This window comes from Carcharodon carcharias, chromosome 3 (assembly GCF_017639515.1).
Source record: "Carcharodon carcharias isolate sCarCar2 chromosome 3, sCarCar2.pri, whole genome shotgun sequence".
Classification (NCBI taxonomy): domain Eukaryota; kingdom Metazoa; phylum Chordata; class Chondrichthyes; order Lamniformes; family Lamnidae; genus Carcharodon; species Carcharodon carcharias.
In genome coordinates this window covers 53,912,207-53,934,526 of record NC_054469.1, presented here as the reverse complement: position 1 = coordinate 53,934,526, position 22,320 = coordinate 53,912,207, and the positions used below count along the sequence as shown (strand labels likewise).

Genomic DNA, 22,320 nt, shown 5'->3' with positions numbered 1-22,320 from the left:
TTGGCCGGGTGGTTAACAGTGAGTTGAGTGTCTTGGGCTACAGGAAGATATAGATGGGATAGTCAAATGGGCAGATAAGTGTCAGATGGAATTTAACCCTGAAAAGTGTGGGGTGATACACTTTGGAAGGAGTAATTTGACAAGGAAGTATTCAATGAATGGCATGTCACTAGGAAGTTCTGAGGAACAAAGGGACCTTGGCGTGTGTATCCATAGATCTCTGAAGGCAGAGGGGTATGTTAGTGGGGTGGTGAAAAAGGCATATGAGACACTTGCCTTTATCAATCGAGGCATAGATTACAAAAGTAGGGAGGTCATGTTGGAGTTGTATAGAACCTTGGTGAGGCCACAGCTGGAGTACTATGTGCAGTTCTGGTCACCACATTATGGGAAGGATATGATTGCAGAGGAGATTCATCAGGATGTGGCCTGGGATGAAACATTTAAGTTATGAAGAGAGGTTGGATAGATTTGAGTTGTTTTCGTTGGAGCAGAGAAGACTGAGGGGCGACCTGATCAAGGTGTACAAGATTGAGGGGCAAGGACAGGGTGGAAAGGGAGCAGCTGTTCCCCTTAGTTGAAGTGTTCCCCTGGGTCAGTCACGAGGGGACACAAGTTCAAAGTGATGGGCAGGAGGTTTAGGGGGGAAATGTGAAGAAAAACTTTTTTACCCAGAGGGTCGTGACTATCTGGAATGCGCTGCCTGGGAGGATGGTGGAGGCGGGTTGCCTCACATCCTTTAAAAAGTACCTGGATGAGCACTTGGCACGTCATAACATTCAAAGCTATGGGTCAAGTGCTGGTAAATGGGATTAGGTAGATAGGTCAGGTGTTTCTCACGTGTCGGTGCTCACTCGATGGGCCAAAGGGCCTCTTCTGCACTGAGCGATTCTGAGAACGCTACATATTTCACCTTGAGATTATGTTGCGATTCTTCAGTTGCTGGAAATTCTTACCTTACAGCATTGTGGAAGTATCTTGACCACACTAACTGCAGCTTTTCAAAAAAAAGTTAATCAATACCACCTCATGAGCATCTGGGGAATTGGGGGGTGGGGCAATAAATGATGGACTTGTCAGTGATGCCTACATACTGAAATTTTTTGCTTAAAGAGAAATATTAAGTAGCATGAGAAGCAAAAACAAGAATATGTTTAGACAAGGTGGCTCAGGTAGCAAAAAACACTAGAACAGACTTAATAGGCCTGTTTTATGACAGGACTACTTCAAGTCCTGTGACTTATGAAAGTCACATAAAAGTCTTTTATGTATCATGGCTAAGCACTAAATAAATTGCTTTGATCCTTAAATAATATTATTCTTCGGGAATGCCTACTCTTGAAGCAGATTGGGCTGCAGGCCCTAAATGGTATTCACTCTAGTGCTAATAATAAATTTGGGGTGGGGGTTGTGGGGAGCTACGTCATGCCAGTTGGTGGCTCACATATTTATCAACTCTTTAAAATTTGTGATTGTTACAGTCAATTTGGATTTAAACTATTAGGACCTGATGGTTTGTCTACCTTGAGTTTGAGTGGCTTTATTTTTATCCATTTTCTGTGAATAATTCTACTGGCTCTCATGCTACCAAAATTGTAATTATCATTATATCTGCGAAACTGAGGCAAAGTATTTATTTCACTGCCATTCCATCAGTCGACAGTGTAGCTGGTTTGTTAATTTCTTAGTAGCCCAACACATTAACATGTGTATAAAAAAATATATTTTTACTGCCCTTCTTTGTTTATTAAGAGCAGGAAAAGACCAACTGTGACAAACAATATGGAATGTTTTGCATCCTAGAGAACTTTTTGAATTTTGTAATATAATTTTACTTCTGCAATGAACAGCAAAGTTTTTTTTCTGTTTTTCCACCCAAGCAGAACTTAGTTCATTCTGAAGATGGTGCGGTGAAAGGGAGTTTGGTAAAGAACATAAGTGTGGGAATGAGGCAAAATCTTTCAGTACAAAGTGGCTACATTTTTATTTTGCCTTGTCTACTGCAGTCACCTCAAATGAAGTTTTCAGAATGTGAACCCCAATTAAATCCTTTCTTTGCCCTTGGTGATTTTAAAACATGTACTGAGCTGGGAACCTGTTGACATTGGTAATTAGATCCAATGGACTACTGATTACCATCTGTACCGGTTTACTGTGCCAAGTGAGTGATATCTGAGCAGGGAAAATTTAGTGCAAACCCAGCATTCGACTCTGTGCTAGGGTGCCTCCTGATTAGGATTCAGTACAGACCCGGAAACAGGCCTGCTGAAGCTTCAGTGCAGGTGTTCACTGATGCCAAAAGGGCTTTCAACTGCTTGTAAAACCTAAAATGGTAGGTCTCTATAAGAATGCGGTAAAACAAACCTATAATACAAAAAACTTCTTGCCAGGTAAGAGATTTGCATTACCTGAGATTAAGGTGCTACTATATATTGGAGAAATTTCCCAAAATTTTTAATCATCCAAATAAACTACTAGATTTATTTGTTTTAACTAAAAAGTTCATCTTAGTCAACATAAGTTTAGGGAGACGATTGAAACAGTTAACTTGTGCCAAAAGCCATGCTTGTTAAATCTTCAGATAACAGAATTCTGGCTTTTGAACTGTTGTTAATAATATACGCTTGGATAGATTTGAAAGTGATCAAGCAAACCACATATATTATAAAAGAAACAGTAATCTTTCACTGCCATGGAGTTGCCATATTGGGTGGTGTTTGCCCTTCTGCTTGCACAAGTATTCATGTCTTCTATGAATATTGCAAATTCTGGATAGAGTTGCTGATTTCAACTTGAAGGTTGAGGGCTGCTTAGAATTAAGGGCATATGTATTAGCTTAGCTGTAATGATTTCCCTGCTACTAAGAATGTCATATTGTTTATAAATCTTTTCATGCTCTGGAACCAGTTATGTTACATATGGATCACTATCAGGACTCTGCTGTGCCCAGAATTGAAGGAGTTCAGAAAAACCTGTCCCACCCATCCTCTTAGTTTAATTGCTTCTGTATCCTTCAAGTAAAATTCTTGGACCAGCGCAACTTCACATTTCATTCTAGATGATTTAGACAAACTTTTGGATTGTTCACTGTGCAATTAATCTCCTTAACATTCCATGAGATCATTTTTAAAAAATTTGTCATCTTACCAATGTAACTCATTTTATAAGATCATTCTGGCACTACAATCTGGCATGTTTAGAATTATGCTACTGGCTACTTGGGTGCGTTTAATCTTCAGGAATAGTTTAAGAATTCTGAAGCTTGAGAAGTTTGTTATCCAAAGAATCCAAAGACTTTGGCTACTGTTATTTTTAGCCACAGGGGGGCGCTTACAGCCAAATTATGGGATTTGTTCCTCTGGTATTTGGCAAGCTGAAATCCTCATGCTATCATAGCCATATCAAGTGGAATTTGCTGGGCTTTACAACACTGGATATTATCTATGATAAATGAGATGCTCTTCGCAGTTGGTGAGGCATACACAATTTGTTTAGCATAGGCACACTTAAGTGCTTAATCAAATGTTACTTGCCAGGACTTTCCACATTATATCTGGTATCATTTTTTATCCATTTTAGACCATGCCATTGAATGCAGAAAAAATTCCCATTTCAACACTACCCTGAAATGGTTTTGCAAAACCAATGTATTAACTTTCTAGGTTTTTTTAGGTTCTGTTATCAGTAGTATGCTGTTTAAAAATAAAATGCATCTGGTTGGCACAGTAGCATTCGAAATTGGCATTCCCCTCTTGAAAATTTTAAAATTTATGGGGTGAAACAGACTTGCTGGTTATTTTTTTATTATTCTTTCATGGGATGTGGCTGTCAGTGGCTGGGCCAGTATTTATTGTCCCTCTATAACTGCCCTTGAGAAGGTGGTGGTGAGCCGCCACCTTGAACCGCTGCAGACCCTGTGGCATAGGTACACCTACAGTGCTGTTAGGGAGGGAGTTCCAGGATTTTGATCCAGTGGCAGCGAAGGAATGGCAATATATTTCCAAGTCAGGATGGTGTGTGGCTTGGAGGGAAACTTGCAGGTGGTGGATTTCCCATGTGCCTGCTGCCTTTGTCCTTCTTGGTGGTAGAGGCCACAGGTTTGGAAGATGCTGTTGAAGGAGCTTTGATGAGTTTCTACAGTGCGTCTTGTGTATACTGCTGCACTGTGCATCTGCGGTGGAGGGAGTGAATGTTGAAGATGATGACTAGGGAGCAGTTGTTCAAGCATGGCAAATAATGTATTCAAAACAATATCACAAAACTTATTTTGGTTTATTGTTTTTATATAAAATATAAAATGAAGTGAGCAAGACTGATTTTCTGTCTCAGATAAATTTCCCTGTAGTTAATAATTCTAACTACCAGAAGTGTGCTGTTCAACACTTTGATCTGCCTACAGTCTTAATTTGGATCTGCAATTTTAAAAATGTATGATTTCAAACATCAAGTATTTATTTCTGACTTCATTTCTAGTTTACTGGTGACAACTGTTATTTCATGTAAATTCAGTTTCGTGGGTGAAAGATGAAGATTAGATGTTTCTCTTTTACAGAAAATAGGGTGGTGAACACCTAAAATCAATTTGTTTCACCCTTGCTGAAAAATCCAGCTGTAAACTTCACTAATTTTTAATCTGCTTCAGCCAAATACTAATACAGTAAACTAACCATGAAAGATGACAAGACAGCTAGACAAGTACTCACTTTCTCACTTTTCTCTTTCCTCTATCCCCACACCCCACTGCCTGTCAATAAATTTCATTATTCTTTGATTTCAGGATACTGCTGGCCAGGAACGGTTCAGGACCTTGACCCCCAGTTACTATCGAGGGGCACAAGGTGTCATACTAGGTAAAATTAGTTTACAACTTCTAAAGTCTGATTGCATGCAGTACTGCTTTACAATTTCTTAGCAAAATAATCTTTCTACCCATAAAGCAACTTTATTCATCAGGTACCAAAAACGTTGCAGTCCTGTTAACATCTATTTTAATGCTGCTTTGTCTCCAAGCTACCTGCATTTATAAATTTGGAAGTGCTTCTTTTTCAGTGTATGATGTGACCAGAAGAGAGACCTTTGTAAAATTAGAAAATTGGCTGAATGAGCTGGAGACATATTGCACAAGAAATGATATCGTGAAAATGTTAGTTGGAAACAAAATTGATAAAGTAAGTGATGCAATTTAGATGTCTGCTGAATTATCTTTGTTTTTAATCTAATATACCACATAATGTTGACCCTCTCCAAAATATCACTTATTTGTAAGCTTTTTTTGAAATACCCTTTCCAGTGGTAAAGTTGGGACTGCCTGTTCTCAGCCCTTAATATCTTCAGGCACTTTAGTAGCAATAGCAGTAGAGTACTTATATTTAAATTGGGTTAGAAATAATTTTAATTATCAGTTGTTTCAGCACGCCTATCCATATCATGTTTTTACCAGTATGCTGCAAGGCTAAGCCAGTAGATGGAGCAATGTACAGCATTCAATGTAGAGAAGAAGAAAATTAGAAAGTAAGACATTTTGTCTTTGCAAGTTGGAATTGGCTGTCAGAAGATTTTCCATAGCCCAGACTAACCTGGTAGCTGGGTGATGGACTGCAGTTGAGGACTTTTTATGTATTTGTGTACATACAGCATTTTAAAGTTTCTTTCCAATGATGCTGAATCAGACCCTATGTAATAGTTACTTGTACTACTGGTCAGTTTGTCATGAGGTAAATGAATCTGTGAAAACCAGGATGGCAGTACCTTGCTATTATATAATATGTTTTTGAACTCTACACCGATTTAAAAATATTTTGTGTTGCCTTAATAGTTTTAAAAATATTACTACTTTCACAATACAAGTAAGCAGAAATATGACAAATTCATTTAAACAAATAGGCAAGGCAAGAGCTTTATTGACAACCTCATAATAACAAGAAACAGCGCAAATCCCAATTTTCCCAATGGCAAGTTTACGAAAACTGCATTGTAACACATCCTGCACCATGAAAGAAATCTTCAGGATGATCAGGACACAATGCAAAAAATATGAAATGAACCAAACTTTAATCATATCCCAGTATTAGCATCTGAATGGAAATGCTATAAGAGGATGAGCAGACATTGTACTTCAAAAGGAAAATAAACAGGAACAGTCAGGAATTCGCTTCCATTTCTTGCCAATCCTGTTAATAGTTGTTACGCACTAGGACACCAGCATAATTACCGTGTTACCATGGTTTTACTAATCTTGTATCTTGCTAGTCCTTTGTGACACATCCATGTTGTCTTTCAAGGTTATTGGTTGCACCCTGATCGCATTGTTTTCCTATCAGATTCTTTGTTTCAACTGCCTGCTAATGAATTGTCTTAATTACATTGAAGTTCATTTTTAAATGCAACATATTGGTTTCCGTCTTTGATGAAAATTAGTGTAATTGAATCACCAAAAAGACAATATTGCTTCATTTTCGTTATTCTATCAGATGATAAAACCATTGTAATGTTCTTTACTCCAGCATTCACATCAGCTTAATTTTAAACTTAACCCTAAAATCTCTTCATTATTGAAAAAATGCTCATTGGTACTCTGAAATATGCTACTGTTGGTTCATATAAACTATGAATTGAGTTGCTCCCATAAAATTCTAGATGGCAGTTTAATGTTGTCTCTAATTTGAAAAGCCTAATAGATGCTTCTCTAGTCTTGAAATAAAATTTAAAACACTAGAAATACACAGCAACAGCATCGACAGGAAAGATCGGCTAACATTTTGAATAACAACTCTTTGTTTCCAATGTTTTCTGCTCTTGTACCAGCATTTCATTTTTATTTAATTTAGTAGATCTGTACCTGTATAATTTTTCTTACAGGCTACTACAATAGGTGCACAGGTTTATAAAAGAACTTTTTGTGTTGATAGCCCAAAGGTTTCCATCTGACTACTTCATAGCTGAAAGGCTAATCCATTGATTTTGTTATTGTGGTGCATCTTTCAACACAGTAGTGATCTCGGGGATCTTTACAATGACATTTTTCAAAGAAAATGTGTTATTGCTACCGTTTTGAAACAGTAGGGGTGTCAGTGTTTTCAAGATCAACATAAAAACCATAAGATTAGAAAGATAAATGCTTCTGCTTGAGATCTTCCATGCAAACTCTTGTGATTACTCTTCAGACACATGCCCATCAGAAGGTTTTGAGAAGTGTGACTTGCCTCAGATTCAGTAGAATATTGCTTCACAATATATGAACCATGCATAACAATCATTGACACTTCAGTTTCTTCCAGTGAGAATCTTCAGGATTATTTTGCGCTTTAACCTTTTTCCAAGCTTGTCCTAGCACACTGAATTAGGCACATGTCTTGAAATTACACTTTTAGAATATCAGCTTAGTATGTATGAAATTCCTTTGAAATATTTTGCGATGCTAACCCATTGACTCATCAAAATAGCAAAGGACGTTTGTATGAGTGCATGCAGTGTTTGTATGCTAACATCCACTGAGGCTGATTTCAAGTCCTGTCTTTCTAAACCAGTATCCCAGTGGCATCTCCCGAAAGTGTTCATTCTCTCTGGAGTAATGAGGAGCACCTGAGGATAACAAGAAATTTGTACTCAATGTGATCAGGTGATCCTTCCCTAATGCAATGTATGCGTAAAAGTTCTCATTCTGGGCTATGCTGTTGGTTATCCTATAGCCATTGGTAATCATTATGAATAATGGTCAATATTTCTGATCATTGTATTGCCCAGAGTGAGAATTGTTCAGCTGTGGCCCATTAAAAATGCTGTACTCAGGACCCTAACTATGACTACATGCAAAATTAGATTGCACCTCCTACACCTGCTTTAAGACCCTCCTTTGGGCTCAGTATCCCTGTTGAGATGTTATAAACTTACAAATACCTATGTCACCCTGACACGAATTAGAAAGTTATTTCAGCACAACCAAATTTAGTTAACCCCCCCCCCCCACCCCCCCATCCCTAAGCCCATTGATGAAAAATGAATGTTTTAGCAAAGATATTTATGAAGCTGATGCTTTTGGTTTTATTGAAGGAAAACCGTGAAGTAGATCGGAATGAAGGGCTGAAGTTTGCAAGAAAACATTCTATGTTATTTATAGGTAAGTGGACAAAAGTAACTCCTGAATTTCTTTTTTGAATTGGGGGGAAAAGAGGAAAAGAAATAATTTGACAACCATGCCAGAAAAAAAAAAAATTAATGCTGAAAATCAACTAAAAATGCAAATCTGCTAGAAATGTGCAGCAGGCCAGTTGGTATCTGATGAGGTGGATTTAGTTGACTCTTCATTGTTGGGGCGTTGCTAGACCTGTTGTATATTTCCACCTATGTTGCATTATTGTTTTGTGTATGATGTATTTATTTCGGTTAAGTAGCATATCACCTGTTGAATATAGTTAGTTATTTTTACTTGCAATTCATCAGTTACAGCACATTATTGTGCATTTACGCTTGTAGTTTTCTTCACATTTTAAAAATGTTAGTTACTGAACACTTCAAAAGCACAGCAAGTGTGCTCTAAATCTTTGTAAAATGTTTATTTTGCAGAATCAAGTGCAAAAACACGTGATGGTGTGCAGTGTGCATTTGAAGAACTCGTTGAAAAAATTATTCAGACACCTGGCTTGTGGGAAAGTGAGAGTCAGAATAGTAGACTTAGGTTATCTGACTCACCTGATGCCAACAGTGGAGGTTCCTGTGGTGGATATTGCTCCATGCTGTAAACTGTAAGACTTTGGAGTCATTTCTTGCCAATTTTAAACAATTGGTGAGCTATTTGTATAAATTCTAAGAGTTGACATTGCAGTTTGCACACTTTGTTCAAATCATGTAAAACAATCCCCAATAACTTGCCCAAGGCCAGATTAGTTGTAGACATGCAGAACCTTGCAATCCAGGGTCAATGTTCATAAAACATTTTGCTTGTAATGTCAAACCTTCTTGTAATTTGAAACAGTTACATATCAAAACTCTCTGCAACAGTTTTCATCAGTGAGGGTCAGGGTTCGTGTGTACATGTTCATATGGTCTTGTTTCATCTAGTAACAAACCACCCATTGTGGACTTGAGATATTTTCTTCCTTTGCTTTGTTCATATTTTTTCACACTTCAGTGCCGAACCTCCCATTACTGTCTTTCCCCAACCCCCAAACTCAGAAATATTTCATATGGTTTGCAAATTTTGGAGTATATGTGGTATGTGTTGGGAACACTTGATGTTAAAATGCTTCAATATAACTGAATTTTCACTACTGTTAGTCTAGCTGAATAAACATCATATAAATGCAGTAAGCTTGTATCAGATGTTAACATAATATGCTTTCATTCATAAACTAGTGTTCAAAATTGTTCTAGTGAAATCTTGCTGAGATTTTTTTACAGCAGTTGAATTTTTTTAAACTATCACTTCCCAGTTATGCTAAGCAGATGTACCCCAATACACAGACACAAATTGTAACTCTTAAGATGAAACTGTATGATTTTTACAGCCTCCAAGCTATAACACGACGAAGATCAGAACTATTATAAGGCCCTATCTGCGATAACCAAAAGATGCAAAATTTGGAAAGATTTCTTGGAAATATTTATGAATCTAACCTTTTCAGTTAACTAAATGCTGAACAGCACTTGTACTTTTAACCTTAAACTTCAATGTATGTGAATGTCCATTCAGTTTTTTTGTACATTTAAGACTGCATTATTAAGAAGGCACATTATGGAAGACACTTTGTAAGTATTGTACAAAGAAACTACAATCTTTTCTTTAAAATGGTGATTCCAAAATCATTAAACATTTTTAAGAAATGCAGATTGAAGGTTGGTTAGTAATTGTAGAGTGTTTGTCAGTTGTTAAAGGTGAATCAAAAAAAACTGAAGTATACATTCGTCTGTGTCACTGTAGCTCACTTCCAGTGTTTGTATATTGCACTGTACATTTGCTGAAACTGAAAAAAGATCTGAATTTGAAGTGGATTGTCATAAAGTGAGATATATGTAAATAATCCATGTGCTATTCAATTTCACTATGTTATGTCTTATCTGTCTGGTGTCTTTTTGCTATAGTTCTTAGAATAATAATCCAAACATTTATTGATGATAAAATGCTAAATCTTTGAATTGGCAGGTTGAAAAATAATATCTAGAAATAAGTTTAGGTAATTCAGTTATTAGGTAGCACTCTTGATTATTCGTAAACTCCATGCCAGCCTTATACACTTGCAAGTTTCCTGTTTAAACCACCACTATTGAAATTTTATTCCTCTAAAAGTATATCAATTTTTATGGTTTAAACTAGATTTCAGAGCACACAACTGTAGAGAAGATAACATTGAAATCATGCCTTTTAAGTTGCATTTAGAAAATACATAATGTTGCATGCTTCAATATTTTATTTGAACTCTGGTGTCAATTATTTATACACAGAACACATTTTTCAATTTGTTTACTGTGGCCTGCTTTGTAGAATACGATAAAAGTATGAAATAAAATTAGGTTTGATTGCAAAAAAATAAACATATGGCATGCTGCAGTAAATGTGCATTTTTGAACTTCTTGACTTGAGTTGTTGCCAAGGGACAAAGCAACAAATTTACAAAAATAGAATGGAACAGATTACTTAATTTGGACCTTTTATAAATATAAATCTTCTGAGTAATCACAAATTTAGATATTGTTCCAACTTGAGAATACGTGACAGTTTTGTAGGTAATTATTACTTGTAAAAGATATTTGATTTTAATGAATTCATGTACCCAGCATGTCCAGCAAAATATAACTGTTTATTACAGCTTGCAATCATAGTGTTTACCTAGTCCTATGTTTCATCTGAGTTTTTTTAAAATAACTGCTAAATGGCTTCAAACTATGAACAGTTTTGTAACTTAATTCTTTTTCATTAGATTGAATGCTTTCTGGCACTTACTCTAATTGTGATGTTACCTGTTTGTTTCTAGGAACAGCATAAACATGATTTGCATATATATAGAATCAAGTGTAGCAGCTGACTTATTCTACTGAATGTTTCTTATCCTGATATGCACTTACTGTACTTATTTATTATTGAGGAGTCTGTAGTATTCCTTAAAAAGAAAAGTGCCAAACCTCTGTTTAATGATCAGGCTCATCAGATAGCTCAGGCAGCTTTAAGTGCTGAGCTTTATTGACCTGGAAGGTCTCAAGTTCAATTGCTAGTGTTGAGTGAGCTGACCAGGATGGCAGTATGAGTGCTATAATCCCAGCACCCCATTTTCGAGGAAAGGAAAATCACTCCCATGATCCAAATCCAGCAGCTTCCCCTAGACGTGTGTTGATTCAGTGCACAGACTCGACTGATGCTCCCACGTCTAAATGTCCTTCTGATATTCACTGTCTGGGCTCCCATATGAACAGTGGTCACCAATGGTCAGTAATTGAGATACCGGAGCTAACCGATATGGTACCTTCCTCAACAAGGCATCCTCAACTTCAGGACGGGAGAAGGAGATGGGAGAAAACTGCTGAAAAGGAAAAGTAGTAATGCAATATCCTGCAACAATGTAAGACGTCTGCCAGTTCAGTCAAGGGTAAAGAGTTAAATTATTTGTCCAATTATAACTGCAGTTATTTGTTAGTGGTATGATGACAATCTAAAGATTGGGGCTTCAGAAGTAGAAATGTCAGCCAAATAGATTTATTTACGGTTATTGTATTGCTAAAAGATAGTCTGAGAATGATTTGATGGGGTAACCTTTTACTATTTTACAATTATGATAGCATAAGGTATTGCATTAGAATATATATACTGTATATAAATACTATGTATGATTTCAAGTTCCAAGAAATTCATTAACATTTTGTAAATATTGCTTCTCTTTGAATATAATGGATAAACCAATGAATTGCATCAAATTGTCTTTTTAAGGATTGTGTTGATTTATTTTAAAACACGCGAGTTACTCTGAAGTTATGCTGGTTGAAGTATTTTGTATGTCTCCAGAGTAGAAGACACAAAAAGCCTCCCAAGTATAGTAGAAAAGCAGGATGAAAGGGAGTGAGAAACTAAATCACTAGAGAAAAAGTGCTAGGAAAACTAATGGGACTAAAGGCTGGAGGTAGTAGCAGAATATTTAGAAAATCACAATCCAATAAGGCAAAGTCAAACATGGTTTTGTGAACGAGAAATTGTACTTGACAAATTTGAGGATTTAGCGATCAGGGTGCATAAAGGGAAACCAGTAGATGTGGGCTTCAATTTTCAAAAGGCATTCTATAAGGTGCCACATAAAGGTTAATGCACAAGATAAGAGCTTGGGGGTGATCCATTAACATAGTTAGATAACTGGCTAGGAAGTGGTTAGGATAAATGGGTCATTTTCAGGTTGGCAAACTAAATAGCGGAGTGTTGCAGGGATCAGAGCCTCAACTATTTATGATCGATAGTAACTTAGATGAAGGGGCTAACTGTATTTTCGCCAAATTTGCAGATGATATGAAGATGGGTAGGAAAGCAAGGTGAGAGGAGGATACAAAGGGGTTTAGATTGGTTAATTGAGTGGGAAATAAATTGGCAGATGGAGTATAGTTGAAAAATATGAGGTTATCCACCCTGGACAATAATTAACCTGGATTAAAAGTCTAATGATCACCATGAAACCATAATTGATTGTTGTAAAAACCCATCTGGTTCACTAATTTCCTTTTAGAAAAGGAAATCTGCTGTCCTTACCTGACCTGGCCTGGCCTATATGTGACTCCTGACCCACAGTAATCTGGTTGGTTCTCAAATGCCCTCTGAACAAGTGCAATTAGGGGTGAGCAATAAATGCTACCCCAACCAGCAATGCCTACATCCCACGAATGAATAATATAAAATGTCAGGGTAGGTGCTGGGATGATTTTTCCACTCAGAAAATCTAGAATGAGGGGGCCCCTTAGAAATAAGGGGTCTCCCATTTAAGGCACAGATTAAGAGGAATTTCTTCTCTAAGAGTGATTAGTCTGTAGAATTCTCTTCCACAGGGAGCAATGGAAACTGGGTCATTAAATAGTTTTGAGGTTGAGTTAGACAGATTTTTGATTGGCAATGGTTATGGGGGTTAGGCAGGAAAGTGCTGTTAAGGCCACAACCAGATCAGCCATGATATTGAAAGGCAGAGCAGGTTCAAATGGCCGAATGACCTATTTTTTTTAATGACCTTATGAACTGATTGATTAGTCACTAGTTTCCTGTCCACCACCTACTCTGATTGTTCTTGAATTCTAAGCAAAACACATGCATTAATGCATCTTGCAATATCTCAAGTATAGCACTCTGAGAATGGATAGCAGTCATTTGTAGCCAAAGTGATTAACTACAATGCTTGAGACACAAAATGGTGTTGCATTTACTTATGGTGACAGTTTCACAATAAAAGGGTTTTGATTATTCTGGACATTAAATTTGGGAGGCAATTCAATGACCAGAGCAAATTGTGAAAGAAATTGATATCCCACTGGTTTCTGCCATCAACAGAAGTAGCCTATTTCCATCATTCTCGAAAAAGATGCTAGGAGCACTGCACTGAGTGTGAATTATAGAAGTGAATAGTTTACAAACACAGGGCAACTGTTCCTAAACTTGGTCGGTAGTCAGAAGAATTCAGCTTAAAAAATTGATTTTTTTTGTTTATGGTATGTGCATATCAATGGCAAGGCCAGTATTTATTGCCAATCCCTAATTGGGAAGGTAATGATCTAGACATGAATATAGGAGGTATGGTCAATAAGTTGGCAGATGACATGAAAATTGGTGGTGTGGTAAATAGCGGGGAGGAAAGCCTTAGACTGTAGGATGACATAGACAGGCTAGTCAGATGAGCAGACCAGTGGCAAATGGAATTTAATCCTGAGAAGTGTGAGGTAATGCATTTTTGGAGGACTAACAAGGCAAGGTAATACACGATGAATGGTAGGACCCTAGGAAGTACAGAGGATCAGAGGGACCTTGGTGTGCAAGTCCATAGATCTTCGAAGGCAGCAGGACAGGTAGATAAAGTGGTTAAAAAGGCATTTGGGATACTTACCTTTATTAGTCGAGGCATTGAATAAAAGAGCAGGGAGGTTATGTTGGGAGTTGTGTAAGGCATTAGGCCATGTCTGGAGTACTGTGTGTGGTTCTGGTTGCCACACTAGGAAGGATGTGATTGCACTGGAGAAGGTGCAGAGGAGATTCACAAGGATGTTGCCTGGGCTGGAGTGTTTCAGCTATGAAGAGAGACTAGATAGCCTGGGGTTGTTTTCCTTAGAGCAGGGAAGTCTGAGGTGGGTGGGGGGGGGTTGCTGATTGAGGTGTACAAAGTCATGAGGGGCATAGATAGGAAGAAACGTTTCCCCTTAGTGGAGGGGTCAGTAACCAGGGGGCATAGATTTAAGGTAAGAGGCAGGAGGTTTAGAGGGGATTTTGAGGAAAGAAATTTTCACCCAGAGGATGAGGAGATATCTGGAACTCATTACCTGAAAGGGTGGTAGAGGCGGGAACCCTCACATTTAAGAAGTATTTAGACGAACACTTGAAACACCATAATATACAAGGCTACGGGCCAAGTGCTGGAAAATGGGATTAGCATAGAAAGGGGCTTGATGGCTGAGACAGACATGATGGGCTGAAGGGCCTCTTTTCGTGCTGTAAAACTCTTATGATGAACCGCCTTCTTGTAAACAGTTGAGTAGCTTGCTAGACCAAAAGACTGTTAAAGAGTCAAGCACATTGCTCCGAATCTGGAGCCATGTATAGGCCAAACTGGGTAAGGACGGTAGATTCTTTGCCTTAAGGACATTAGTGAACCAGATGGGTTTTTATGGTAATCCAAAAGTTGTAGGTCACCATTACTGATGCTAGCTTTATTTTCCAGGTTTATTTAATTAACAGAATTTGCATTCAGCAAATGCTGTGGTGGGATTTGAACTCGTGTCTCCAGCTTATTAGTCTAGCAACATAAACAATATGCTACAGTATACATAATATCATCTGTAATGAGTCTGTCTACCTAGCGCACACTGCACAAAAGAAGTACTTCAGTAATTAAGTGACTATGTGGTACACATGCAGTTTATGCTTGGTTGTGTAAGGTGTGTTCTGCATTAATTGTCTGATCACAACTTTTTAAATAGTGTTGTGAGGAGCTGCTATAACAGTTTGCATTTATATTACGCATTTAATGTAGGCAAACATCTCAAAGCACTTCAGAGTAGAGGCAAAGACTAACACCCAGCAAAAGGAGGAGTGTTTAGGATGGGTGACTCAAAGCTTGGATAAAGAGGTAGAATAAAAGCAAAATACTGCAAAAGCCGGAAATCTGAAATAAAAACAGAAAATGCTGGAAATACTCAACAGGAACGGCAGCATCTGCGCAGAGAGAAACCGTTAAAGTTTTGAGTTCACATGACTCCGTATGGTGACACTGGCCAGGGGCAGGGATAGAATTAGTAGCAAGTTTGTGATGGGCTAAAAATGATAGCTGTGGTGACCTATAACTTTTGGATTATCATAAAAACTCATCTGGTTCACTAATGTCCCAATGTTTAATTGGAGGAAATTTTGACTCATTCAGGGCTACATATTGGGTAAGTTGTTTGACAACAGAGGCAGTGGATGGGTTGAGAAGGGTGGTATTGAGATTGAGCTGGGTGTTATCACTGTATACATGGAATCTGCATAGTATCTTCAGATGTTGCTGAGGGGCATAAGGAGGCATATTGAGAATAATTCCTGGGGGAGTCCAGAGGCAACTGCTAGGGTGAGGAGAGCTGTGGGAAAGAAAACATGTTTGGGAGGTATCAACACTTTCAAGGACTAAAATTGAAAGCTCAAGTGGTTAATTTTGACAAATGGGATGAGGATGCCAAATTTGAAAGGGAGGCAGCAGTATCTGAGAAGAGGGATCCATTTATAATGTCAATAACTTAGGTACCAGGATGATAAGTTGGGTGATCAGCAGTTTAATCAAAATAGAGTTGAGAGAACATGAGGTTGAATCTTATGGATGTGCTCAGAAAAGGCAGGAGGAGAGATAGGAAAGCGACTAGAGAAAGATGCATGTTCAGGCAAGGGTAAGAGTAATCCTTGGGGGAAGCTTGGTTTAATCGGCAGCATTAAGGGAGGGTAGTGGCAGCTAACTTGATGGTCTCAATCTTCAAGACAAATGAGTTTTTCCTATTTGTTGAAGGGGAGAGGGATTTAAAGACAGTTGGTAGTGATGAACAGAAGCGAGAACTACCTTCATATTCCAGGATGATCCTGGAGTAATTAGGAGTTTTGTTAAAGGCTCGATAAGGTCTAGTCAGATTTGGTGATGAATTGCTAAATCATTTGTAAGCTACAGACATCCAAATCTGTTCCTCTTGGTACAGCCACCATCTTCACTCTCCTAAATCCAAGGAGAGAGTAAAGGCTTCACGGGGACTGATGGCATCAAAACCGAACATGAGGGTGTGATTGAGTAGATCAACAGATGTAGAAATATCACAGTGAATAAAGGGCTAAAAGCTAGATGGCTGAAAGTTTAAAAAATATTAAGCCGCTTGGGGGAGATTCTTTTTTTACAAGAGGTGGTGAAGAAGGCAGTGGGGTAAAAAGGTGGATGAGTAATGAGGGATACGAGGAACTGTTTAAAGATGGCTTAGTCTGGGCATCGAGAGGCCATTTGAGATGTCAAAGTTGATGGGCTGGCCACAGGTAGAATTTCCATAAAAGCATTTTCACCATTAGTGTTTTGTAAAAAAAAAGGAAAAATGATTCAGCATAACTGAATTTTTACAGTTACTCTATTATTTCAATAACTAAAACGTTGTATTAGCACTGTGGAAAAACTCTTACACGATTTTTGCATTGTATAGATGAAGTCATAAATATTCCAAGAAGTCAGATACTTTTGTGTACAATATTCTTATTGAAGTCTACTTTTTATAACCACATCCTGATGTGGAATGGAATGAGCAGGAAGACAGAAGAAAAGAAGTTACACAACAATTCTCACACAATGGAAACCGTTTTGCCTGTAAAATTTCAAGGCCTCTGGCAAATAAAAAGATTTAAAATTTTCCTTCGAAATGTCACACATCAATTCACAAATTATTCCAGTCTTGAGCTTGAAGTGAGCAGAAACTATATTAAATATTTCATGTGTAACCTATATAACCAAATAGTATAAAGAACAAAGGCTCCTGCCCCAATCAGCAGTGGCAAAATATTGTAACATTTTACTAGATTTGTCTGCCAGTTTTTTTTAAGGTCCGCTCGCTCTAAAATAAGTTTCATTTTCCTTATAAAATTATTAGTAATTTATATCAGTAAAAATTGTCACGACACAGAAATTTTACTGATTATTATTACAGGCACTGAGTAATTATATTTATTTTGCATTTCAGTCTCCAGAACACATTTTTTTAAAAAGTATACTGTTACCCATTCCTTAGCAACATTCTCAAAAAGACCAAATACTGGGCACTCTTGGCATGGTGAAGAATATCAAAGAAACTATTTGTTAAATTGCCACATGTTGCTCTGGCAAGGTATCATATGTGTTTCAATTTCGGCTGAAGTTTATTCGTTTCAACTAAATCAAAGAAAACTGCTTTGTGTTAAGGCTAATATGGTTAGATGAGGGCTGCAGTTTCTATCAAACAGCCCATTGTGGTAAGCCCCATAAAGCATAGCCAGTTTTAAATCAACTGCTCTCTAACTTGCCCCCCTTGATCCCTTCCTTACAACATCTCAGTAGATGGAAGTGAACTGAAACAGATCTATTATGGATGTTTTCCCATTGTCAGTTGCTGAGAGCAAACAATCAGATAATTTTCAAAAGTTTAAAGGATTTTAAATGGCTTATGCGATCTATGGGCCAAAATGGAATATCTAATGGAGCAATTCAGTATCTTAGGGTGGAATTTTCCACTAACAGGATTTTACGGTCCCGCCAAAGGCAATGGACTTTTGAACACCGAGACAGGGCAATAAAATTCCACCCTTAGAAACTAATCGTTCAGACCTTCATGCGACTGTCGCATTTAGTTTCTATCAAAATCCTTCATGGTCAAGGAATATAACAAATCAACAAAAACTTAATGGATTTGGTTGTCCAGGATATTTTTTTTTACGTTATAACAAAGGCAACTTTTAAAATAAACACTTTCATTACTTTATCACTACACTCTTTAATTTTGCATCTGAAATTCTTTCCAAAACCCCTCTTTCATGCGATGCATATAGATTGAAACTAACTTACAATTTAAAAATCCTCACACTGAATCATTTACTTTGTGATTATGGAGCGTATTTTCTATAGCCTGAACTTTTTGAATACAGTGGCAATTTGAATAACCTCTATTCAGAATGTTTCCTGCTTTTGGAAACTAGGGTGTTAATCTCACTTTTATTCTGTTTTAAGGTCAAAAAATAGAAATACATATTGCTTGAGTTTTCAGCAGGGTCAATTTGTTCGATATAGTCTACTTAGCATGAGCAAAAGAAACCAATCTGCGCTCACTTGTAGTAATCCTCAATTGATTTAACAGTCACTGTTAATGCCCAAGGGTGTTAATCCATCTTTGGAGAATAGGAAGCTGCAGGAAGTTGAACAGAACAGCAAATTGCTTGGGTTTAACTCACTGGTATACCTATTTTCATATCTTTAAAATTGATTTAAAGAACAAGGGTATTTGTGAAACAAGGGAACAAAAACATTTTTGCTCAATCAAGATCCAAATTTTATGAAGGGAGAAAATTAAACTGCAACTTTTCTTTTTAAATGTGCATTTCAAACATTTGCATAGTTTGTATTGCAAACTATATTTAAATTGATTTCTTGGTTAGTTCTGGCCTTTTTTGTTTTTGTAAACTTGCAATGATTCACTTAAACTGTCAGCTGAAATCTAAAGATTGCTCAGAGTTTGATTCTTAAATAATTAGCAAATCCACGTTTTATGAGAATGAAATAAACAGCTGAGCAACATATTTAGATTTTAAATATATGAGCTGTAAGCTATTGAACAGAGCTCAATTGGCAGAACACAGTTCAGATGATTGCAGCAGATAACTGTCAACATGTATTTTTTCTGAAAGTTCAGTATCAAAGTACTAACAACCGTGAAGCAGAAAGGATATTCAAAAGCAATTTTATTTCAAATTTCACTCCCATTTGGATGGAAATTGGTGCTGGGTACAAAAGGAAACAACAGGAAGTTTCAGCTTGTACCTTGGTTTCCACCTGTTTTAATTTCTGTCTCCACTGTTGCTACCACTAAAGAGAAGCAGATAACGGCTCCCATGTTTCCAGTAATTCTAGTAGCAGTACAATGTTTTTGCACATAATTGAGAATATTTTTCAGCTCCTCAACTATTTATTATGTTTCCCCTTTCCAGGCTGTTGGCCATTACACAATCTCCTTCAACAAGGAAGGCATTAAGTTTGGTCTATGAATATTTGTAAGTCTGCCTCCAATGATGCTGTAACCTGCCCTTTGATGTTGAAACAAGGTTATAGATCATGGTATTATATGGGCAAGACATGAAGACAAAAGCAGAAGTAAGAATATATGCACTGTAAGTAATAACAGATTGACAATTAAAAATAAGAGTCACTATTTGAACCAGAAGTGATCTGCTTGAATGGATAAAAAAATGATGGTATACGGTCTTGATACAGTCACCTTCACACACATTATAAGCACTTCCATCTCACCTCAAACTCTAACTCAAAAACCATACTTGTTTTCTTGCTCATTCCCATTCAAACTCATTGCCGGTACTACTTGTACTTCTTTGAGACATTTGATTGAATTTTCAGCTGTGGCTCTGTTGTTACTTGTTCCAGATTTAGTTCAGAATCAGAAGTATTCTTATAGGAAGAACAATTGACTCTATGATGTTTTCCTTCTGTCTATTACAGCATTTAGCGTTACCTGGGCATTTGTTTGAGCAATGGGTGACAGCTACAAGATCATCTGTCAAGTTCAGCATCAGTGAACCTGATTCAATCAGGTCGAGTCAAACAATGGCAAATTTTCTAGCACCCACTGGAGTAAAATGGAATGCTTTGAGTACTCTACCAAGTGAGCCAACTGAGAATGAACAAAACTCACCAAATCCATGCATTTTGATTTAAATGATCACTTAGGGATTCAAATCATGGTCTTCCAGTCAAGCTGGAGGCAACTTAATGCTTGTTGAACTACCATGAACGTTTGAGTCATTCCTCATGTAAATTCCAGGTTGAAAGAACAAACCTTGTTAGATTAATGACTATAGCAATTTAATTGAAACTCTCGATGCTAAGAACAGGAGATAATTGAAGTATACCTTAAATAATTTATAATCAAATTGAATTGCGGCATATGAAATTGAGTTTTAATGAGGTTTTACTATTGTTAACGTTTCAAGATAATTTTTAAGAATGAAAAATGCCATTAATGATATATTTTTAAAACCTTTAGTTTAAATTATGGAAATAAAACATGCTCCAGATTGCATACCAGAAACTTTCACGAGAGAACCATTGAAATGTGCTGCAATGAGCCAAAAAAAGCATAGTATTCCACTGGAATCTGTTTCACACCCTGCTGTTTTCTATGGAAAAATTGGTGGCAAAATCACATAATGTTATCCAGAGAAAGATTACTGTTTACCCTTCTCGCAGAGTGATTAAGCTCTAACTTATATTCTGTGTGCAGTAAAATGTGAAAAAGATGCTTCCTGAATAGCTTCGTCCTGCTTCACTGCATAAAGTTCACCATGTAGTAGTTAGTTTTCTACTTGACTCTTTATCCTTTGTAAATGCAGTTCCTAGCGCATATTTGCATTTTGTAGAGAGTGGTTTTAATCCATAAGCTAAATTGGTTTATATTTATCATTGTACAGAAGGCCTGAGACTACATATTATGAATATGATGAGTGCTATACTAACAAGCATCTAAATAGTGGTAGGAATCAGATTCTTCAGTAAATGTTTAGCGTTATGGGCTAATTAGAGAATTTTTATCCACACACAATGGTTTTAGTTTTACATTGATGCAAATCACCCAGTGTTATTTTGGTATGAAGTCATCAAAATTTAATTTAAGTAAGATCACCTGAAGGAGCAAAACTTGCCATGGAGTACCTCCCAGCAGCTGCACGAGAAATATTTTATATATTTTAATATTTTAATGTTGGTGATCTGACTGCCATGTTGCCTATTTATTCACATTAAAGCAGATCAATTTAGCTGCTTTTACGCAGATCTTTGTACGTATGCATTATTGTACCCACTCATAGCATGATGTGGCACCAGCGGTGTAACTTAGGTCTTGTTGTTGATTCTAAACATGTCCTGGTATCAAACAGACACTCAAAGCATGACTCTGCCCTGCCTTATATAAGTTGAAGTGTTGTGTACTTTACACAGTTATGCAATATAATCATTGGAATGTGCCCATGATTTTTATTTGAACTTTCTCTGAATGTCAGAGTTGTACATTTGTGTTCTCAATGTTTATGTATAAAAATAAGTTGTGCTGTCTAACAGAAGTGCCCTGTATGTTTGGATGAGGTCAACAGCTCTCTCAAATATTTTGTTCATAAATCTCACACATAGTAATGGACTAAGGCTGACAATTACGTATGTTGTGTCCTGGCTTGCGGGTACTGAGCACACATTTACTGTAACATAAAGTAAGATTTATTACCCTAGTTTATAAACTTGGCACGGTGTCTAATAAACTATAATCCATGAGGATCTTGATCTTGACATGAGGTATTCACAGATTTTTGCTGAGACATTTGTTCCATCTGTTTAAAAAAAAACAAGCATATATTTTCTTTAAAGGGTTTTTTCATATATTTTGCAGTTGTAGAAACCAGAGGTTGCAGCTAATGTTTGTTTATATACCAGAACTTAAATCTTAAAGTTAAACTATTATCAATATGGAAAAGAAAACTACAGGAGACTATGCAGTGTCGCTAAATCTTGCTACAAGCAATAAGTCTGGATGGGGAAAGAGACAGTTTATTTATAAACAGGCTTTCATACTTATATGCTGGATACCTGTGAGTAACTGGGTGACAAGCAACAATTAAGACCTTTTACAGGTTTCCCTATATTAAGTTTTCATATAAATGGATTTGACTATATTTAGTATTACCAGTGGAGTTGCAGTTTTCTTGAATACATTCCAGTAAGGTTCGAATACAAGCTTGAATTCATTAAATGTCTTGACTTATGATGTCTGTTAGTAAATAAGATGGTTTATTAGGTCTCAGGTCAGTCTTTGATGTCTTGATCAAAGGTAATATTTATTCTGCTAAATCCAAACATG

At 36.9% G+C, this 22,320-nt stretch overlaps 1 protein-coding gene across 2 annotated transcripts in view; it reads left to right on the top strand.

Annotated features, from left to right (window-relative positions):
• The window catches only part of rab18a (RAB18A, member RAS oncogene family), a 36,524-nt gene extending 24,623 nt beyond the window's left edge, over positions 1 to 11,901 (top strand). The window contains exons 4-8 of one of the 2 annotated variants that reach the window (XM_041184176.1): positions 4,778 to 4,850; positions 5,050 to 5,168; positions 8,050 to 8,116; positions 8,563 to 8,782; positions 9,504 to 11,901. In XM_041184176.1, the coding sequence (XP_041040110.1) occupies positions 4,778 to 4,850; positions 5,050 to 5,168; positions 8,050 to 8,116; positions 8,563 to 8,738 (435 nt within the window). In that variant the 3' untranslated portion in view covers positions 8,739 to 8,782; positions 9,504 to 11,901. Of the gene's footprint in view, positions 1 to 4,777; positions 4,851 to 5,049; positions 5,169 to 8,049; positions 8,117 to 8,562 lie in introns of both variants that reach the window. The other variant, XM_041184175.1, reaches the window with a different exon arrangement.
• Positions 11,902 to 22,320: the final 10,419 nt, after the last annotated feature.